Genomic DNA, 9,582 nt, shown 5'->3' with positions numbered 1-9,582 from the left:
CTCAGCTCTCAGCCTCCTGAGTCGCCAGGATAACAGGCGGAGCCACTGCGCCAGCCCCAGGACATTTGAACGTGTCGGGCTGCCTCTCGGTGACCGTGCAAGGCCGTGTGGGCAGCCACGCGAGCGCGTGGTCACGGAGGTGCCGGCCCTGCTCCTCTGGAGGCTGTGAGGGTCTATCATAAGTAAAGAGGCGTTGGGCTTCAACAACGGCAGGCCCCGCCCCTGTGAGTCAGCAGAGGCCTTCTTGCGTGGGGCAAGGATGACATCAGGACCGAGCAGGCCCGGGGGCCTTGTTTATTGGCACGCGGTGGGGGTGGCAAGGACGGTAGGGGTGGTGAGGACGGAGGTGGGCGGGTGCGGGCGGGGGGGGGGGGCGGCGCTCAGTCCTTCTCCTCGCCGTGGGTGATGATGTGGACCAGGTTCTTGTAGTCCAGGTTGCCCGTCACGTCGGGGGGAAAGGCTGCAAACATCTGGTCGATCTGGGGGAGGGAGGCGCGGGGGCTGAAGCCAGGCTGGGGGTGGGGGGGGCCCTGAGGGCCCTGGGGGCGCGGCCCAGCGGCTGGGGGCGCCCCTCCCTCCTGGGCCCATCTTTGAGCCCAGCTCATGTCTTCCCTTCTCCAACCTCGCGCCCCGGAGTCCCCACCCCTCCTGGCCGCAGCTAGGGACGTCCTCCCCACCATCCCTGCTTTGCTGTCTCCGGCTCCCAGTGGGCCCTGGGAGCACCGAGCACAGCACCCGCCCACCCTCCATCCCGGCTCCCAGTGGGCCCTGGGAGCACCGAGCACAGCACCTGACCCACCCTCCATCCCGGCTCCCAGTGGGCCCTGGGAGCACCGAGCACAGCACCTGACCCACCCGGGCGCCGGGCCCTGTACCTCCTCCTTGGAGAACCTCTCGGCCTGTGTGGTCAGCATCTCCCGGATGCTGCGGGAGGAGAGGAGGCTGCGGTCGGCCGTCCGGGGGTGGGAAGTGGGGGCCCCCCGCCCCCCCCCCAGGCCCACTCACTAGTCGGCCTTCAGCACCCCCTTGCCCTCGGGGTCGAACACCTTGAACGCGTTGAGGATCGTCTCCTCCGGGTCTGCGCCTGGAATGCCAGTGGGGTCATGTGTCTGGGGGGGGGGCAGGAGCAGGGCCCCCCCAAAGACGCAGAGGCCTCAGCCCAGCACCTGTGCCCCAGCAGTGCCTTCAGTGGGCCTCAACCTCGGCCCCCGGACCAGCAGGGCCGAGTCCAGCCTTGATTCTGAAGCTCAGGGTTCCAATCCTGACGGGGAGCTGGCCACTGTGCAGCCTCAGGCCAGTGGCTCATGGCCTCTGAGCCTCAGTTTCCCCTAGGTGGACTTGGAGGGGCAGAGCGGGGTTCCCCGGGCCTCACCCTTGAGCTTCTCCCCGAACATGGTGAGGAACACGGTGAAGTTGATGGGGCCCGGGGCCTCCTTGATCATCTCGTCGATCTCCTCGTTCTTCACATTCACGCGTCCTGGGGTGAGGGATGGGGGGAGGTCAGGGCCAGGGTGCCCACACCCCACTGGGAGGCCCGGCCCTGCCTGGCCCTGCCCCCTCCCCTGCCTAGAGCCCCCCTCCCAGGCTGCCGGGCACCCACCCAGGGCGGCGAAGGTGTCCCTCAGGTCGTTCTTGTCGATGAAGCCGTCCCGGTTTTGGTCCATGATGGTGAAGGCCTGCGGGGGGGGGGGGGTATCATGGTCTACCCAGACCCCTGGGCCCGAGGGCCGGGCTGGGACGTTCTGGACTCTTCTGGGAGCACTGTGGGATATTGGAGGGAGCGTGGTGGCACACGCCTGTAGTCCCAGCCACTGGTGACTACGGAGCATGGGCTGCTGCGTGATGCGGACTGGGATGGGAGCCCTGGAGAAGCGGAGGATGTTCCCCTGTTGCTCCCCCTTCCCCTTCCCTCTCCCTCCCCTGTCCCCTCCCTCCCCTCCCCCCCCCCCCCCACCTCCTTGAACTCCTGGATCTGCGTCTGCTCAAACATGGAGAAGACATTGGAGTTGGCGCCCTCTGCTCTCTTCTTGGCTTTCTTAGGGGCCTGGAGAAGAAGCGGCCGTGAGCACAGGCCTGTGGGGTGCGTGGGGCCTGGAGATGGGGGGCCCTGCCCGGCTTTACAGAAGCCCAGGGCCCAGCAGCTCCCCAGCCGCGCGCACCCGCCCGCCCGCGGTCCCAGCCACCGGGAGGCCCAGACCTGCAGGAAAGCCCGGGGACCCTCACCCCCAAAGCACCCGGCCTGGAGTGCCAAAGCCCAGGGAAGGCGCCCAGGCCCCGAGTTCAAGCCCTGCTCCGCCCTGTTCTTCAAGCCGGGAGCCACCGGCTTCTCAGGTCAGCAGAACCAAACCTCTGTCTCTCCAGCCATGGGGTGCAGCCGTGGGGAGCCCCCCGCCCCCCCCCCCCCCCGCCCCTCACCATGGTGCCAGATCCAGCAGCAAAGCTTCCTGCCGGGTCACCTGCCGCTGTTGCTGCTGCCGCACACAATAAATACTTCCTGGGCGGTTTAAAAATAACCCATGACCGCTTTTGGCAGTGCTAGGTGAGCGTCTGCACCTAGCCCCCCCCACCCCCCGGGCCCCCCACCCCGGCCCGTGCCTTTCCGCTGAAGTCAGGGCCGCTCAGGGCTGGGCCAGGAATGCTCTCAAGGTTAGAGCGAGGTCAGCTGGGTCGGGGAGAAAGCCTGGGGCTCCCAAGGCTCTGGGTGGGTGCTGAGCTGGATGAGAAGCCCCGGCCGACCCCAGGACCTTTGCACCTCAGTGCCTCTGGCACAGAGACTCGCAGCTCCCCTCCCGGTGCTGGGTCTGCCCTGCACGCACTGCGTCCTCTTGCCCAGGGGTGTTTGTCGATTGACTGTAGAAACACGCACTTACAGCTTGGCACAAGCTATGTCCCCGTAGGCGAGGGGCTCCTGGCCCCTTCAGGAGCTGCTCTGCCCTCTGAGGGGAGACTGGTGGGGAGGGGGGAGAGGACAGACACCGAAGCCCCTAAGGACACACCCTGGGAAGATCCCTGTGAGGTTTCAGCATGTGGCAGGAGCAGGGGGGGGGGCAGGATGGAGACCCCCAAACAAAAACCAAAAACTGTAGGGCCTCAGTGGCTCCCGCCTGTCACCCCAGCTACTCAGGAGGCTGAGATCTGAGGATCACAGTTCGAAGCCAGCCCAGGCAGGAAAGTCTGTGAGACTCTGATCTCCAGTGAACCCCCAGAAAACCACAAGTGGTGCTTTGACTCAAATGGTAGAGCACCAGACTTGAGCACAAAGAGCTCAGGGACAGCGCCGAGGCCTCGAGTTCAAGCCCCGAGACTGACCAGAAGAAAAAAAGGTAAAATGGGAGCGGGTGTGGGTGGTGGGTGTGTGGATCCCGCCGCTGCTGAGCCCACGCGGGCAGTGCCTCACTCGGCCCCCAGGGCTGGCCAGGCGCCCTGGAGACGAGGCCGGCCGGGGCAGGGTGGCGCTGACGGCCTGTCGGCAGCCATCTCCCCTATCTCCACCTGTCAGGGCCCTGGGGTGCGGGTGACGCCTGCCCCGAGCCAGCCACCGAGCTCAGGGCCTCCCACGGCCTCCCGCGCCTCAGTTTCCTCCTGTGTCCTGGCTGGGACCAGGCGGACCTGGATGTGTGGCCTCACCCCAGGGTCCCCACGCAGCCCGTGTGGGGCGCTGGCATGTCCCCCAGTGTCTGCACCGGGTGCTGTGTGCACAGTCACCCACATGCTAAGTGCTGACAGCTTTACACAGTGCTCCACGCAGGGGCTGAGAGCGCAGCCAGCCACTGTCCTGCCCCGGGGGCTGCCCCGTTCCCCAGCACGGTACCCCCACTTCCACTCAGCCCCAGACAGACAGCACCCCGCAGGCCCGATACCCATGACCCAGAAACAGCCGGTCATCCCAGCTACCCAGGAGGCTGAGGTCTGAGGATCGCGGTTCAAAGCCAGCCGGGGCAAGAAAGTCCCTGAGACTCTCATCTCCAATGAACCCCCAGAAAGCCGGAAGTGGCGCTGTGGCTCAAGTGGTAGAGCGCTAGACTTGAGCTCAGGAGCAGTGCCCAGGCCCAGAGTTCAAGCCCCACGACTAACACAAAGGAAAAAGAAAGGCCCAGTCAACAGGGGCAGTGCTGGGATTTGAACCCAGGCCACCAGGCCCGGCCCAGCCCGGCTGCTGTTCTCTGGTATTTTTAGCTCTGGTCACCTGCCACACAGCCTGGGGAGGGACGAAGGCGGGACAATGGCATCTCCCCAGTGTCCTTCAGATGTCCGGGCAGCTGCGGCAGGCACGCCTGGCATCCCGGCCATTGTTCTCCGGGAGGCCGGGCCAGCAGCAGCTGCGCCCCCTCCCAGCCTCGCCCAGCGCCCTGCGGCCCCGGGGCCTCGGCCCCTGCCAGGATGTGGGGTGGCCACTGGGGACACGGGGTGGTGGCAGGGGACACAGGGTGGACACAGCAGTGGGCTCCACTCAGACACTGGGGCCAGGGGCGCCTGAGGCCTCTGCCCCCCAAGCCAGAGTACGCCCACCACAGAGTCCCCAGACAGTGCAGCCGGCTGAGGGCTGGATGGGGCGGCCGGGGTGGCAGTGGGGGGCCGGGGGACAGCATGGAGGGCTTGGGGACATAGTCATTCTGTGTCCCCAGAGGCAGCGCACAGCAGCAGCTGAAGGGGCCCCAGGTCTGCATGCCCTACATGCTCTCACTCCTGGTCTGCATTTCATGGGGACAAAAATAGGCTGAGAGAAGACAAAGGGAGGCGGCTGGAATGAAGGCGCCCCGGGCCTTGGTGAGTCACCCAGTGACCTGGGGAATCCAAAGGGAGCGGCCTGGCCCCGGCCCGGGCCTGGGTCTCAGTGGCTTTGGAACAGGCTGGAACTCAAGGCCTCTTGCTCCTTCCCATCGAGCTCTTCCCCTTGAGCCATGCCTCCAGCCCAGTTTTCATTTTGCTGGCCGACTGGACATATGGAATCTAGTGTTCTTGAACCCTGATCTTCCTGCAGATCTCGGCCTCCGAGTAGCTGGGGTGATAAGTGTGCGCCTCCCATGTTCACATTACGGCCGCGCAGTGTCTCTCTCCTGCCACACTGCTGGTGCATCCGCCTTCGTGGGCCTGCGAGAGCGGGCGACCTCAGCCCGCAGGCCCCACGCCCCGAGTGACTCCGGGATCCCCTCAAAGTCTGTTTGGAACAAACATTTGAACCAGTTTTTTCTGTGAGCTGACTCTGTCCTGGGACCTACATGTCTGTGTATGTGTCTGTGTATGTGTGGTGTGTGTCATGGGATGTGTCGTGTGCAGCCCCCTTGGGTCTCAGGAAGGCCGGGCCTGAGTGGTGACCTCTTTGTGTGGGCTGGAGCCCCTAAGGGACCGCGGGCCCCGAGGCCAGGCCGCCCCACACAAGGCCGCTTCACTGCAGTGGCTGGGCGGCCCTGTGGGAGGCGGCATCCCCGGGCAGGACCGGACCCAGAGTCTCTGTTCCGCAGCCTGGGTCAAAAGCGGGTTTGGAGGGTGTGAGGAAGGCGGGTGCGCTCAGCACAGCGTCTGGAAGAAGCCACGAGAAGCCGGGAGCCCCCCGTGACTGGGTTGCCTGGGGATGGGACTGAGGCCCATCCAGGCCAGGGTCCCCCAGATCTACGCAGGAGAGCAAGCTAGAAGGAGGGATGGGCTCCCTTTCCTTTTCGGCTTCCCCCAGCCTGCAGAGTTCCGGCATGGCTCCCCTAAGAGCACACAAGGCCCGCACCCCAAAAACCCTCCAATCCAGGGACTTGCCCTGCAGTTTCCGCGGCCGCCAGCAGAGGGCGCCTCGCTCTGCAAGAGACCTGAGAGACAGGGGAAGGGGCGGGGCTTCGCCGGGCCGGGTCACATGACTTCCGCCCGGCGGGGGGGGAGGGGCGGGGCCCGATTAAATCACGTTGAGGAAAGGGAGCTGGGCGGGCCAGGCCCAGGGGCGCTGGGGGCGAGGCTCAGCGGCAGGGCTCCTGCCTGGCACGAACAAAGGCCCGGGTTCAAATCCCAGGGCTTCCCATCCCCACGGGCAAGGAAAAGAAAGACAGAGGTGCCAGGTCAGGGCCACGCATGGTGGGAGAACTGGATTAAAACAAGGAAAGTCCTCCCCAGGGCCTCTGCGTCGAGCTCTCCGCCCGCGGACTCCTCCCCACGGTCCTCCTCCCCAGCCTTCTCCCCGCGGTCCTCCTCCCCGCGGCCTCCTCCCTGCGGTCCTCCTCCCCAGCCTCCTCCCCGTGGTCCTCCTCCCCGCGGCCTCCTCCCTGCGGCCTCCTCCCCGGCCTCCTCCCCACGGCCTCCTCCCCGCGGTCCTTCTCCCCGAGGGCCTCCTCCCCGCGGCCTCCTCCCTGGCCTCCTCCCTGGCCTCCTCCCCTGCCTCCACCCCGCGGCCTCCTCCCTGGCCTCCTCCCCACGGCCTCCTCCCCGCGGTCCTCCTCCCCGCGGCCTCCTCCCTGGCCTCCTCCCTGGCCTCCTCCCCGGCCTCCTCCCCGCGGCCTCCTCCCCGCGGTCCTCCTCCCCGCGGCCTCCTCCCCGAGGGCCTCCTCCCCGCGGTCCTCCTCCCCGCGGTCCTCCTCCCCAAAGGCCTCCTCCCCGCGGTCCTCCTCCCCGCAGCCTCCTCTCCGCCGCCTCCTTCCCGCCGTCCTCCGCCCCGTGCCTGTGAGTTGCGCCTGCCCTGCTCCCAAGCACTGACACCTGGAACGGTCCACACCTGCCGGGGCCGCGCAGGCCTGTCATCCTCACTACTTGGGACGCTGAGATCTGAGGATCGAGGTTCAAAGCCAGCCGGGACAGGAAAGTCCGTGAGGCTCTTACCTCCAATGAACTACCAGAAAAATGAGAAGGAGCTGTGGCTTAAGTGGTAGAATGCCAGGCGCCTTGAGTGAAAAAAACCCCACAACCAACTCCCCCCCCAAAAGCCCATTCCATGTTCTTCTCTCCTCTCTCCCTCCCTCCTTTCTTTCTCCCTCCCCTCTCTCCCAAGTCAGTTCTGTGTGTGATGTCTGGAGCCGTGGCAGCCATATTATGACCATGAGAAGGAAGTCTAGGCACTGGCCCAGCGCCTTGGGTTTTGCCCAGTCTTCACCCTCACCCTGCGCTCCCCGGCCTCCCCCTAGGCTTCTCCTTCAGCCTGAAAACAGCCCCAGCCCATGCAGGCCTGGGTTGTGCAAATGTTTTCCCTAAGAGGCACCAGAGTTGATATTGTGAGTTTGGTGAGCCATATGGCTCTGCCGGGACAACTCAGACGCGTTGGCAAATGGGGCGACGGTGCCCGCAGAGCATTCTCCTCACACACGGGCGACGGGGGGTCGTCTTCCCTGCAGGACAGTTTGCCAGCTTCTGCCATGGGCCTGGTTAGCCTGGCATTGCTCACAGCAGACATCCACCAGCTTGGGCCTCAGTCTCTCACCCCAGACACAGCGGGCCCCACAGGCCCTGGAGCTGCTGCGGCTGAGCTTCTTTCCTTCTGTCTACTACCGTTCATTCATTCTTTGATTCATTCATTCGTTCCATCTGATGTCTATTGAGTGCCCTTTGCATGCTTAAGCTGCAACTGGACAGTGCCCTTAAGGAGCCTTTCTTGCATGGCCTGGGAATCTGGGAAGACTGGCTGGAGGAGGTGACAGCCGAGCTCACTCTGAGGGAGGTGCGTGAGTCAGGGGGGGATTGGGAAGTCGGGAAGGAGGGCTCAGGCCCCAGGGCGGAGGAGATGTGGGGGGGAGGGGGGGAGAAGGGGAGGAGAGGCGGGAAGCAGGAGAGGCCCCACAGTGACCTTGGCCTCTGGCCCTTGCTGCATTGGAATGGATCTCTGGTGAGCTTTGAGCACCGGTGCTTAGTTTCTGCCTGGCTGGAGCAGCAGCCAGGGTGTGTGAAGCGGAGGCCTGGAGAGGGCTGAGGGCCCAGCCGGGAGAATGGCGGCGGCGGGAGGCCGGGGAGGGGAGGGAGGCCCCGCGGGATGTTGGTGCCCAGAGCCGGGCGGAGGAGCGGCCCCAGCCTCCTGCAGGCCTCCAGCTTCCGCTCCGCAATCAAGCGTTCCTTGTGGTGTGTGTTTTTTCCTGAAAGTTTCATTGAATTAATTGGACTTCAGCACAATTATCTTAATTTAGAGCATTAGGTAAAATCTATAAATGTCAAGACACATGGCGTAGGGGTGGAACGCAGATTTTCATGGGGGTCGGGACTCTGTGGGATTTTTTTTTTTTTTCTAGAATGGCCCATGGGGTGTTAGCCTGCAGGCTGTGTCAGCGCTGTGTCTAGGCTAGAAGGAAAACAGGCCCTTGCCCAGAGCTAGCAGCTCATGCTGTAGTCCCTGGCTACTCGGGAGGCTGAGATCTGAGGACCAAAGTTCCAAGCCAGCCAGGGCAGGAAAGTTCAGGAGATTCAACTCCAAGTAGCCACAAATGGTAGAGCACAAGCCTTGAGGGAAAAAGCTAAGGAACAGCACTCAGGCTCTGAGTTCAAGCCCTAGGACACACGCGCGTGCGCACACACACACACAAGCTAAGGTACAGCACTCAGGCTCTGAGTTCAAGCCCTAGGAAACACGCACACGCGCACACGTGCACACACACGCACACACACACACAACCTGGTCACAGTTACTCATGTCTATAATCCTGGCTACTGGGGAGGCAGAGATTGAGAAGCGATTGGGAGGTTCACAGCTCAAGGCCAACCCTGGAGATAAAGTTAGCGACACCCCATCTCAACCAGTAACTTGGGGGTAGTGGGAGGATCACAGTACAAAGCCAGCTCAGGGCAATAAATAAATAAATAAATAAATAAATAAATAAATAAATAAATAAAAACTAAAAAGCAAAACCCTGCCTGAAAGATAACTAAAACAAACTGGGGCTGGGTGAGTGGCTCAAGTGGTAGATCACCTGTCTAGTAAAGTATGAGGCCCTGAGTTCAAACCCCAGTACTAAAACAAAACGAAACCCCCAAAAAACCAGAATTTCAGTCTGCCCATGCCCTGCTCCAATGGAGTGACTTGACATTTTCTACTGCCATTGGCTCTCGGGGCATTTAGGAATGGAGGGCGGAGGGTGCGACGCCCGCCTGCAAAATGGCTGGGAAAGGGTTTTGTGGCCCTGGGGAAGTGAAAGGAGACCCAGCCACCGTCCTCCGGGGAAGTCCAGCCTCCCGAGCGGGCCCCACCTGGTGCCAGGCGCGGGCGTCCTGGGCAGGGCTGCCTGGACACCGCCTGCCAGGCTCTGCCACTAAAAACATCCGCGTCCATATGGCGGCGGGCTCGGGGCGGCTCCCACCGGCTCAGGCTGCAGATGGCCATGTATAATTCACGCGTTCACAAGCTCCAGCATCTGTTCCGCTGTTCATTCTGCAGTTGACAGACAGACAGAACGCCAGCCTCTGATTTTATAACACAGACCCCGGCTTGGAGCCCAGTGAGCTGGGAGGCAGGGCTGCCAGGAAGAGCCAGAATTGGAGAGAACATTCAGCCTGGAGAGCCCAGGCTTGTGGCTTCCTGAGGAAGCTTCTGGAAGGGCTGGATATTGCCTTTGCCCCTGGAATCCCCACAGTCTCTTGGGAGTGACCTGGTTTGGCCTTGTGTATGAGCTTGTGGATATATACGTATAT

At 63.4% G+C, this 9,582-nt stretch overlaps 1 protein-coding gene across 1 annotated transcript; it reads right to left on the bottom strand.

Moving 5' to 3' along the window:
* Positions 1 to 199: 199 nt before the first annotated feature.
* On the bottom strand, positions 200 to 2,549 carry Myl2 (myosin light chain 2). The gene is made up of 7 exons (XM_048340922.1): positions 2,416 to 2,549; positions 1,955 to 2,044; positions 1,601 to 1,676; positions 1,373 to 1,477; positions 1,006 to 1,084; positions 876 to 924; positions 200 to 479 (listed from the first exon to the last, which is right to left on the bottom strand). Exons 1-7 carry the CDS (start codon positions 2,416 to 2,418, stop codon positions 381 to 383), a joined length of 501 nt encoding a protein of 166 aa, XP_048196879.1. The 5' UTR covers positions 2,419 to 2,549; the 3' UTR covers positions 200 to 380.
* Positions 2,550 to 9,582: the final 7,033 nt, after the last annotated feature.

The sequence above is a fragment of the Perognathus longimembris genome, chromosome 3, assembly GCF_023159225.1.
Source record: "Perognathus longimembris pacificus isolate PPM17 chromosome 3, ASM2315922v1, whole genome shotgun sequence".
In the NCBI taxonomy this organism is placed as follows: domain Eukaryota; kingdom Metazoa; phylum Chordata; class Mammalia; order Rodentia; family Heteromyidae; genus Perognathus; species Perognathus longimembris.
The sequence above is the reverse complement of the archived record's forward strand: the minus strand, read 5'-3'. Positions and strand labels throughout refer to the sequence as shown.